Source organism: Somniosus microcephalus, unplaced genomic scaffold (assembly GCF_052327205.1).
Source record: "Somniosus microcephalus isolate GS21.2 unplaced genomic scaffold, FLI_Smic_1.0 scaffold4, whole genome shotgun sequence".
Classification (NCBI taxonomy): Eukaryota; Metazoa; Chordata; class Chondrichthyes; order Squaliformes; family Somniosidae; genus Somniosus; species Somniosus microcephalus.
Window position 1 is genome coordinate 704,918 of NW_028225191.1, and position 12,132 is coordinate 717,049.

The 12,132-nt window shown below is 54.1% G+C and overlaps 1 protein-coding gene across 1 annotated transcript; it reads left to right on the top strand.

Annotated features, from left to right (window-relative positions):
- The first annotated feature begins 2,663 nt into the window (after window positions 1–2,663).
- Window positions 2,664–9,339, top strand: LOC147084032 (uncharacterized). The gene is made up of 2 exons (XM_085979920.1): window positions 2,664–2,889; window positions 7,830–9,339. The coding sequence occupies exon 2, from the start codon at window positions 7,939–7,941 to the stop codon at window positions 8,980–8,982; it is 1,044 nt and encodes a 347-aa protein (XP_085836046.1). The 5' UTR covers window positions 2,664–2,889; window positions 7,830–7,938; the 3' UTR covers window positions 8,983–9,339.
- The last annotated feature ends 2,793 nt before the right edge of the window (window positions 9,340–12,132 follow it).

Consider the following 12,132-nt stretch of genomic DNA (forward strand, 5'->3'; position numbering starts at 1 on the left):
GCTCCCTCAGTACTGCCCCTCCGACAGTGCGGCGCTCCCTCGGTACTGCCCCTCCGACAGTGCGGCGCTCCCTCGGTACTGCCCCTCCGACAGTGCGGCGCTCCCTCGGTACTGTCCCTCCGACAGTGCGGCGCTCCCTCGGTACTGCCCCTCCAAAAGTGCGGCGCTCCCTCAGCACTGCCCCTCCGACAGTGCGGCGCTCCCTCAGTACTGCCTCTCCGACAGTGCAGCGCTCCCTCAGTACTGCCCCTCCGACAGTGCAGCGCTCCCTCAGTACTGCCCCTCTGACAGTGCGGCGCTCCCTCAGTACTGACCCTCCGAAAGTGCGGCGCTCCCTCAGTACTCCCCCTCCGACAGTGCGGCACTCCCTCAGTACTGCTCCGCCGACAGTGCAGCGCTCCCTCAGTACTGCCCCGCCGACAGTGCGGCGCTCCCTCAGTACTGCCCCGCCGACAGTGCGGCGCTCCCTCAGTACTGCCCCGCCGAGAGTGCAGTGCTCCCTCTGCACTGGCACTCCCACAGTGCAGCACTCCCTCAGTACTGCCCCTCCGACAGTGCGGCGCTCCCTCAGTACTGCTCCTCCGACAGTGCGGCGCTCCCTCAGTACTGCCCCTCCGACAGTGCAACGCTCCCTCAGTACTGTCGCTCCGACAGTATGGTGCTCCCTCAGTACTGCCCCTCCGACAGTGCGGCGCTCCCTCAGTACTGCCCCCCCCGACAGTGCGGCGCTCCCTCAGTACTGCCCCTCCGACAGTGCGGCGCTCCCTCAGTATTCACCCTCCGACAGTGCGGCGCTCCCTCAGTACTGCCCCTCCGACAGAGCGGCGCTCCCTCAGCACTGCCCCTCCGACAGTGCGGCGCTCCCTTTGTACTGACCCTCCGGCAGTGCAGCGCTCCCTCAGTACTGCCCCTCTGACAGTGCGGCGCTCCCTCAGTACTGCCCCTCCGACAGTACGGCGCTCCCTCAGTATTCCCCCTCCGACAGTGCAGCACTCCCTCAGCACTGCCCCTCCGACAGAGCGGCGCTCCCTCAGCACTGCCCCTCCGACAGTGCGGAGCTCCCTCAGTACTGCCCCTCCGACAGTGCGGCCCTCCCTCAGCACTGCCCCTCCGACAGTGCGGAGCTCCCTCAGTACTGCCCCTCCGACAGTGCAGCGCTCCCTCAGTACTCCCCCTCCGACAGTGCGGCACTCCCTCAGTACTGCTCCGCCGACAGTGCAGCGCTCCCTCAGCACTGCCCCTCCGACAGTGCAGCGCTCCCTCGGTACTGCCGCCCCGACAGTGCGGTGCTCCCTCAGCACTGCCCCTCCGACAGTGCGGCACTCCCTCAGTACTGCCGCTCCGACAGTGCGGCGCTCCCTCAGTATTCCCCCTCCGACAGTGCGGCGCTCCCTCAGTACTGCCCCTCCGACGGTGCAGCGCTCCTTCAGTACTGCCCCTCCGACAGTGCGGCGCGCCATCAGTACTGCCCCTCCGACAGTGCAGCGCTCCCTCAGTACTGCCCCTCCGACAGTGCGGCACTCCCTCAGTACTGCCCCTCCAACAGTGCGGCGCTCCCTCAGTATTCCCCCTCCAACAGTGCAGCGCTCCCTCAGTACTGCCCCTCCGACAGTGCGGTGCTCCCTCAGCACTGCCCCTCCGACAGTGCGGCACTCCCTCAGTACTGCCCCTCCGACAGTGCGGCGCTCCCTCAGTACTGCCCCTCCCACAGTGCGGTGCTCCCTCAGTACTGCCCCTCTGACAGTGCGGCGTTCCCTCAGTACTGCCCCTGCGACAGTGCGGCGCTCCCTTAGTACTGCCCCTCCGACAGTGTGGCGCTCCCTCAGCACTGCCTCTCCGACAGTGCAGCGCTCCCTCAGTACCGCCCCTCCTACAGTGCGGCGCTCCCTCAGTACTGCCCCTCTGACCGTGCGGCGCTCCCACTGCCCCTCCGACACTGCGGCGCTCCCTCAGTACTGCCCCTCCGACAGTGCTGCGCTCCCTCAGCACTGCCCCTCCGACAGTGCGGCGCTCCCTCAGTACTGCCCCTCCGACAGTGCGGCGCTCCCTCAGTACTGCCCCTCCGACAGTGCGGCGCTCCCTCAGTACTGCCCCTCCGACAGTGCGGCGCTCCCTCAGCACCGCACTGGAGTGTCAGCCTCGCTTTATATGCTCAAGTCCCTGGAGCGGGACTTGAACCCACAACCTTCTGACTCTGCTATCTACTGAGCCACAGCTGACTCCAGTCTTTCACACAGTTTCATCATAACTTCCTTGCTTTTTGCACTCTACGCCTCTCCTAAAGCAGGGGAGTTATGATGAATTGTTAAACAGTGTTTTTTGCAGAGTGACCAAGGCTGTCTGTAGGAAACAATTGTGCATTTGAAAGCAGCTTGTATTGTGAAGCTTGTGCCCCTTTGCCAAGCCCGCTGCCTGCGGCCCCTCTCCCAGATTCCAGCCCCAGCTCTGTGCTGACTGAGCTGCTCTCACCTCGGGACAGCGCGTCACAATCGTCCCCAGCGCACCTGAGCTGGAGAGGCCCCGCCCCCTTGCCGCGCCGCCATTGGTTGGAGGACCAGGCCGCCCAGTTCAGTCCTCTTCCTATTGGTCAGAGCTCCCGTCAGTCACAGGCCCGGGCCGGCCTCCATCCACCTGACAGGCCTCTTCCTATGAAGACGTCACAATCGGGCCCGAGCCTCAGCGCCGGGGGAGGAAGGTCCCGCCCCCTTGCCGCGCCGCCATTGGTTGGCGGACCAGGCCGCCCAATTCAGTCCTTCCAGCTGAACCCTCTTCCTATTGGTCAGCGCTCCCGTCAGTCAGAATCACATTGCTCCGGCTCACTCCGCCACCCCGCGCAACTCAATCCGCTCCGTTCGATGTCCGCGGAGGTCCCGCCCGCCCGACTCTCAGGTTTGGTTTTTCTCGTATTTTACTTTATAATCTCGCTCTCCGCTACCCCCTCACCTCGATTTAAATCGATTCCTCAACACTTTACTTTACCCCGGCCGCTGATTCCGCCTCTTCCCCGGGCCCGGCCTTCCGTCTGCTGCTAGGAGGCCCTGGTCCCACCCCTTCCTGCACCTCATTGGCTGACACCACTGTCAATCGACACCACGAGGGGGAAGAGGGTAATTGACAGGCGGCGATTGATAGTAGCGCCTGCCCGCGCTGTGATTGGTGCAGGGGAAGGCAAGTGGGCGTGTCCGGCACCCGGGCCCACGTGGGGAGTCAAAGGCTGGCTGGAGCGCATGCGCAGCCCGCCTCGCACCGTTGGGAAGCTTTTCAAATATTTTTTTTTGCGAAACAAATTGAAAACACTCTTTAATTCCCCGAACCTCCTCCCCTCTAAAGTGCGATTATTATTATTCTTGCTTTTCCTCATTTGTGTGGGGTGTCTTTTTTTTACCTTGCGGTGGCGTGCGCCGATCCAAGCGACCCCTGGGCGTTGCGTGCTGGCGTCAGCGCGTAATCGGAGGGAGGGGTGATTGACGCGAGGCGCCCGCCAATCAGGAGCGCGGAAAACGCTGGGAGGACCGGGTGGGCTGACGGTCCTCCAACCAATGGCAGCGCGGGAGGGAGGGGGCGGGACCTCGGTGGGCTGCAGGCCGCTTTCCTGCTTTCATTGTCTGCAGGAGCTGTTAAAGGGGAGGGGGTGGAAAAAACCCAGCTTGTGAGTGTTTATTCCTTTGCATTACCTTTATTGCAAGGCTATTCATCAACTGCATTCATTGAAAAATAAGTGAACCTTTTCTCTTTTCGACTTTTATCCAGAACAAAGAGCCCTGGTGCTGTGAACGTTTTGGTGGGCAGACACTTTTAAAGGGACAAAGACCAGCATTCTTCCTCCTCTCTCTCTCTCTCTCTCTCTCTTGTGAGTATTTGTGGTGGGTGGGTGAGAGAGAGGGAGGGGGGAGGGGGCTGAGTCAAAGGGGACTGCGGCCCCTTTTCAACAACAAAAAATGGCTTGGCCATTTAAAGGGGAATGGGTGCCCCCCAGGTATTTAAAGGGGCAGTGCCTCTCTCTGTATCATGTCAGAGCAGGGAGGTTCTGCTTCAACTGTACAAAACACCAGTTGGGCCACCGGCTAGTCCAAATCATCCTGTAGTTTCTCAGCATCCTCCTCACAGCACACACGCCCACCCAGCTTTGTGTCGTTTGCAAATTTGGAGATATTACATCTAGTTCCCTCGTCTAGATCATTAATATATATTGTGAATAGCTGGGGTCCAAGGACCGATCCCTGCGGTACCCCACTAGTCACTGCCCGCCACTTGGAAAAAGACCCGTTTATTCCAACTCTTTGCTTCCTGTCTGCCAACCAGTTCTCTATCCAAGTCAATACCTTGCCCCCCAATCCCATGTGCCTTAACTTTACACGCTAATCTCTTATGCGAGACCTTATCGAAAGCCTTCTAAAAGTCCAAATACACCACATCCACTGGTTCGCCCTTATCTATTTTACTCGTTACATCCTCAAAAAATTCCAGTAGATTAGTCAAGCACGATTTACCTTTTGTAAATCCATGTTGACTTTGTCCGATCCTGTCACTGTTTTCCAAGTGCTCTGCTATTACATCTTTTATAATGGACTCTAGCATTTTCCCCACTACTGATGTCAGGCTTACCGGTCTGTAATTCCCCGTTTTCTCTCTACCACCTTTTTTGAATAGTGGGGTAACATTAGCTACCCTCCAATTCATGGGTACTGTTCCAGATTCCATCGAAAACCCAGCAGCTTCTCCTCCATCTCCATTCCAGCTCAAACTGCTGTAACAAAAAGACCTACGCAGGCGGCCAGGGACCGACTTCCGTCACCTGCAATAAAACTCTTCCCGACAGCCGCTGACTAATGGCGGCCGCAGCACCCACAATTCCCCGCGCCCCAGAAACTGCTCTATCCAACGCGCTGATTTACCTGCTGAGAGTGCGCATGCTCCCCGGGGCCACGGGCCATTCTGGGAGCCTGGCTCCTGTCCTTTGTCCCGAGTCTGACTCAGTGGAACCGGCTGAAGAAACCGGGAAGCGACGGCTCGGTTGGGGGAGGCACTGCACCTTGGGTTTCCTGGTGCCGGGGCTCTGGCCGCACGTCCGCCGGGCCCGGCCGCTCTGATTCTGATTGAGGTTTTTGATGAGGTAACAGAGAGGGTTGATGAGGGCAATGCGGTTAACGTGGTGTAGATGGATTTCCAAAAGGTGTTCGACAGCGTGTAAAGTTAAGACACATGGGATTGAGGCAAGGTATTGACTTGGATAGAGAACTGGTTGGCAGACAGAAAGCCAAGAGTTGGAATAAATGGGTCTTTTTCCAAATGGCAGGCAGTGACTAGTGGGGTACCGCAGGGATCGGTCCTTGGACCCCAGCTATTCACAATATATATTAATGATCTGGATGAGGGAACTAGATGTAATATCTCCAAGTTTGCAGACGACACAAAGCTGGGTGGGTGTGTGTGCTGTGAGGAGGATGCCGAGAAACTCCAGTATGATTTGGACAGGTTGGGTGATTGGGCAGAAGCATGGCAGATGCAATATAACATGGATAAATGCGAGGTTATCCACTTTGGTGGCAAAAACAGGAAGGCAGATTATTATCTGAATGGCAATAGATTGGGAGATGGGGAAGTGCAACGAAACCTGGGTGTCCTTGTGCACCAGTCGCTGAAGGTAAGCATGCAGGTGCAGCAGGCGGTTCAGAAGGCAAATGGTATATTGGCCTTCGTAGCGAGAGGTTTTGAGTACAGGAACAAGGATGTCTTCCTGCAGTTGTACAGGGCCTTGGTGAGACCACATCTTGAGTAGTGTGTGCAGTTTTGGTCGCCTTATCTGAGGAAGGATGTTCTTGCCATGGAAGGAGTGCAGCGAAGATTCACCAGGCTGATACCTGGGATGGCAGGAATGATGTATGAGGAGAGATTGGGTCGATTGGGGTTGTACTTGCTGGAGTTTAGAAGAATGAGAGGGGATCTCATTGAAACTTATAAAATTCTAACAGGACTACACAGACTAGATGCAGGAAGGATGTTCCCGATGGCCGGGGAGTCCAGAACCAGGGGTCACAGTCTAAGGATAAGGGGTAAGCCATTTAGGACAGAGATGAGGAGCAATTTCTTCACCCAGAGAGTGGTGAACCTGTGGAATTCTCTACCACAGAAGGCAGTAGAGGCCAATTCATTAAATATATTCAAGAAGGAGTTAGATATATTTCTTAAGGCTAAAGGGATCAAGGGATATGGGGAGAAGGCAGGGACAGGGTACTGAATTTGGATGATCAGCCATGATCTCATTGAATGGCGGAGCAGGCTCGAGGGGCCGAATGCTCCCATCTTCTATGTTTCTATGTTCAGCCTCAGACAAATGTTAGGGAGAGGGATGGAGTCAGTGGCTAGGGAATGGAGTTTGTGGGGTGTCTGTCCCTTTAACTACAATTCATAGAATTATAGAAATTTACAGCACAGAAGGAGGCCATTCTGCCCATCTTGTCCGTGCTGGCTGACCAAGAGCTCTCCTCCCTAATCCCACTTTCCAGCACTTGGTCCGTAGCCTTGGAGGTTACGGCACTTCAAGTACTTTTTAAATGTGATGAGAGTTTCTGTCTCTACCACCCATTATGGCAGTGAGTTCCAGACCCCACCACCCTCTGGGTGAAGAAAGTTCCCCTCAACGCCCCTCTAAACCTCCGACCAATTACTTTAAATCTATGCCCCCTGGTTATTGATCTGTCTGCTAAGGGAAATACGTCCTTTGTATCCACTCTCTCTCTGCCCCTCATAATGTTATACACCTCAATCAGGTCTCCCCTCAGCCTCCTCTGTTCCAAAGAAAACAACCCCAGCCTCTCCAATCTTTCCTGGTAGCTAAAATTCTCTAGTCCTGGCAACATCCTCGTAAATCTCCCCTCTCGAGCAGTCACATCTTTCCTGCAATGGGGCGACCAGAACTGCACGCAGCACTCTAGCCGGTGGCCTAACTGGTGTTTTGTACAGTTCAAGCAGAACCTCCCTGCTCTTACATGATACAGAAAGAGAGAGGCACTGACATATGAGGAGAGATTGGGTCGATTGGGCTTATACTCGCTGGAGTTTAGAAGAATGAGAGGGGATCTCATTGAAACTTATAAAATTCTAACAGGACTAGACAGACTAGATGCAGGAAGGATGTTCCCGATGGCCTGGGAGTCCAGAACCAGGGGTCACAGTCTAAGGATAAGGGGTAAGCCATTTAGGACAGAAATGAGGAGGAATTTCTTCACCCAGAGAGTGGTGAAACTGTGGAATTCTCTACCACAGAAGGCAGTAGAGGCCAATTCATTAAATATATTCAAGAAGGAGTTGGATATATTTCTTAAGGCGATAGGGATATGGGGAGAAAGCAGGGACAGGTTACTGAATTTGGATGATCAGCCATGATCGCATTGAATGGCGGAGCAGGCTCGAGGGGCCGAATGACCTACTCCTGCCCCTATCTTCTATGTTTCCCTCACTGATTGCGGCTCTTCACCAACACCGACTTTACAAAGAAAGCCCCGAGCGGCAGCCTGGAGCTCGGGCCCAGTGCACAGGCGCGGGGGAGGATGATTGACAGGGGCCCAGGGGGTGTGCTGAGCATGCGCGGTGCGGGCCGGGCGCCTGTGGAGCAGGAGAGGGCGGGGCCATGGGGCGCATGCGTGGTGTCAGCCACAACTCAGCGCGGCGGCTGGAGCGTAGGGATTGCAGCCGCCATTACTGTTGATACTTTCAACCAACCTGTGCAGCAGCTGGGGCCTGAAAATCAGCTTCACTGCCCCTGGGCTGGGAAAGGGGGACATGAGACAACATTCTCCCTCTTACCCCTTTCTGCACTCCTTTTACAGGGTTTCAGAAAAGGAGCATTTACAGACAGGAAGCTCAGACCAAACATCATGTCAGGATCTGACAGAGTCGCTCAATTCATCAGGACCTGAATATCATCGGCCTTTGCACATGGAAGGAGAGAGCAGCGATCGCAGCGCTGACAAACCGCTCACGTGTTCAGTGTGTGGACTCGGATTCAGCCGATCGCCTGACCTGGCGAGACACGTGCTCCGTCACACCGGGGAGAAACCGGGTAAAGGTGGGGACAGCGGGAAGGGATTCAGTTCCCCGTCTACATCAGAAGTTCATCCGCACAGTCACCCTGGGGACAGTCCGTTCACCTGCTCCGTGTGTGGGAAGGGATTCACTTGCACATCCCACCTGCTGAGACACCAGAGAGTTCACACTGATGAGAGACCGTTTCAATGTTCCGACTGTGGGAAGAGCTTCAAATTCTCCAGGGATCTGAAGGAACACCAGCTTGTCCACACTGATGAAAGACCGTTTACATGTTCTGACTGTGGGAAGAGCTTTAAATGCCCCAGGGATCTGAAGGATCACCAGCTTGTTCACACCGATGAGAGACCGTTTACATGTTCTGACTGTGGGAAGAGTTTTAAAAGCTCCGGGGCTCTGACCAAACACCAGCGAGTTCACACTGGGGAGAGGCCATTTCCCTGCTCTGTGTGTGGGAAGGGATTCACTGATTCATCTAACTTGCTGATACACCAGCTTGTTCACACTGATGAGAGACCCTTTAAACGTTCTGACTGTGGGAAGAGCTTTAAAAGATCCGGGGCTCTGACTACACACCAGCTTGTTCACACTGATGAGAGGCCGTTTACATGTTCTGACTGTGGGAAGAGCTTTAAATACTCCCGGGACCTGAAGCAACACCAGCTTGTTCACACAGATCAGAGACCGTTTACATGTTCTGACTGTGGTAAGAGTTTTAAACGCTCCAGGGCTCTGACCAGACACCAGCAAGTTCACACTGGGGAGAGGCCATTTCCCTGCTCTGTGTGTGGGAAGGGATTCTTGCAGTCCACCAACCTGCTGGCACACCAGCTTGTTCACACTGATGAGAGAGCGTTTACATGTTCTGACTGTGGGAAGAGCTTTAAAAGCTCCAATGACCTGCTGAGACACCAGCGAGTTCAGACTGTTCTGTAGTGCAGGGCCCTGTAGACAGCTGGGGTGACAGGAACGTGGAATGGATGAATGTTTTATAAATTCTTGTACTACTGTTTAATCTTTCAATCTGTTGTGCTGATGATTCCCTTGATTTGACTGTTAATGTTATTTTTGTTTTTCTCCTTATCACAGGCAATTACCTATTAAAAGTCAACCATCACAACCAATAAAACCTGTAACATAACAAAAAAAGTTTAAAGGAAACTTAAATGAAATTAAGATTCTATTTTCGGTGGTGATGATGCACGCCAGTCCCTCCGGTACCCACCGGTCACGGGAGGCCTCGAGCGCGCCGGTGGACTGTTCATGTTATTACATCGAATGTACAGCACAGAAACAGGCCATTCGGCCCAACTGGTCCATGCCGGGGTTTATGCTCCACGCGAGCCTCCTCCGACATATCCTCCTATGTTTATCTGGCTTCTCCTTAAATACATCTATGCCATTGGCCTCAACTACTCCTTGTGGGAGCGAGTTCCCCATTCTCACCATTCTCTGGGTAAAGAAGTTTCTCCTGAATTCCCTCCTGGATTTATTGGTGACTTTTATATTTATGGCCCCATAAATATGATGAGATTCTGTTAATCTGACCAGTATGTTGTTGTACTTTGTCTTTTTCTGATGAATGAAACATTACTGAGCTCCTGTACCCGTGTTATGGGATGAAGTGCCAGACAAGTAAAGGTACAATGTCTGGGTGTGAATCTGATAATAACCTCATGGACCGTATAGGTATGATAACCAGACGGGCTTGTGGTTATAGTCTGGTCACAGATGGACTAAATTCACTGAATTAGCAGGAGTTCAGGAGGCGGTCAACAGACGGGTCCAAACAATCCCATTTCCTGAGCGGTAACCAAGCTTGTGTACAAGAACATGCCACTTAAGTCGTTGTCAGTTGGAACAGACTCGAGAAGATCGTGCACGAATCCACTGTACTTCTATTCTCCAGATTGAGGGAATTATCACCCGATCTGTGTTATGCAGCGCTCTTAATAAAGCCTGGAGAGACAATTTGTGTTCTTCTGAGCTTGATTATCTGGCATCCGAAACCCTGGGACTCCCGATCATTAGAGTCAACCTCAGTGTCTGGAAAGGGATTCCCTGGTATATCCCACCCGCTGACACACCAGAGTGTCCACAGTGTGACTGCGGTGGGTCGATTCCACTGTTTCCGATGCCTTTAATCACATCCAGGACTGAAACGTGTTAATTCAGGCAACTGGGGCATGTTAATGTTAAAACCCCAATAACTGGGCTGGATTTAAAGATTATTCCCTGTTCTCTCAGTACCCGTGAGCAGAGAGAAGCTGATGTTATAGAATCATAGAGCACAGTAGGATGCCTTTCGGCCCATCGTGCTGGTGCCGGCTCTCTGAAAGAGCGATGCAATTAGTCCCACTGCCCTGCTCTTTCATAAGAACATAAGAAGTAGGAGCAGGAGTAGGCCATACGGCCCCTCGGGCCTGCTCTGCCATTCAATAAGATCATGGCTGATCTGAATCTACACTCACGTCCACTTCCCTGCCCTCTCCCTGTAACCCCTAATTCCCTTATCTGCTAGGAAACTGTCTATCTCCATTTTAAACGTATTTAATGTTGCAGCTTCCACAGCTCTCTGGGGTAGCAAATTCCATAGATTTACCACCCTCTGAGTGAAGAAGTTTCTCCTCATCTCAGTTTTGAAAGGGCAGCCCCTTATTCTAAGATTATGCCCCCTAGTTCTAATCTCACCCATCAGTGGAAACATCCTCCCCGCATCCACCCGATCAAGCCCCCTCACAATCTTATATGTTTCGATAAGATCGCCTCTCATTCTTCTGAACTCCAATCAGTAGAGTCCCAGTCTACTCAACCTTTCCTCATACGTCAACCCCCTCATCTCCGGAATCAACCGAGTGAACCTTCTCTGAACTGCCTCGACAGCAAGTATATCTTTTCTTAAATACGGAAACCAAAACTGCACGCAGTATTCCAGGTGTGGCCTCACCAATACCCTGTATAACTGAAGCAAGACTTCCCTGTTTTTATACTCCATCCCCCTTGCAATAAAAGCCAAGATTCCATTGGCCTTCCTGATCACCTGCTGCACCTGCATACTAACTTTTTGGCCTAGAAATTCAGTTAGGGGCGCCCAGCTCGCCTGGGCGCCGGAATTACCGCTGCGCGCGGAGCCACTTGCGCCAGCGGGATATTCAGTTTCAGCGCCCCAAGTGGAAGCCGGCCGCTAAACAAGGGTTTCGGCGCCCCGCTTGGGGCGCTGAAACTGAATATCGGCGTGCAAAGTGCCGCAGCGCCACCCGCTGCGGCACGGCAGCCTGCGGTACTGCAGGCCTTCCTCTCATTCTTAAGGGGGAGGTGCCTGCAACAGCGCGATCCCCGCTCGCGAGTGCCGGCAAATGAGCCCGGCACCAAGGAGAAGTGCCGGGCTCTCTGGAAACAGCCGGCAATGCCGCGGGGGTGGGGGGTGTAGGAGGCCGGGGACGGAGGTGCGGGCAGGCGGCCGCCCCGCACCTCCACCTTAATTTGCGCCACTACTGCCACAGGTAGGCCCCTGTGTACCGGTCGCTGTTTGCGGCCGGCACGGAGGAGGCGGCCGCAACCAAATATGGCCAGCGGGGCGCTGCGCACACCAAGATGTCATCGGTGGCGGCGCAGCGCTACAGTGTAACGCCGCCATTAGCGCCCCGCTAAATTTCGCTGGAGGTTCGGACACTGGCGCAAAAGCCCTCTTTGGGCGCAAACTTGTGGCGCAGGCCACTGATTTTCTAGGCCTTTGTGTTTCATGCACCAGGAGCCCCAGATCCCTTTGTACTGTAACACTTTGCAGTTTCTCTACATTTAGATAATAACTTGCTCTTTGATTTTTTCTGCCAAAGTGCATAACCTCACACTTTCCAACATTATATTGCATCTGCAAAATCTCTGCCCACTCACTTAGCCTGTCTATGTCCTTTTGCAGGTTTTTTATGTCCTTCTCACTCACTGCTTTCCCTCCCATCTTTGTATCATTGGCAACCTTGGATACGTTGCACTCGGTCCCTTCCTCCAAATCGTTAATATAGATTGTAAAGAGTTGGGGTCCCAGCACTGACCCCTGCGGAACACCACTAGTTACTGATTGCCAGC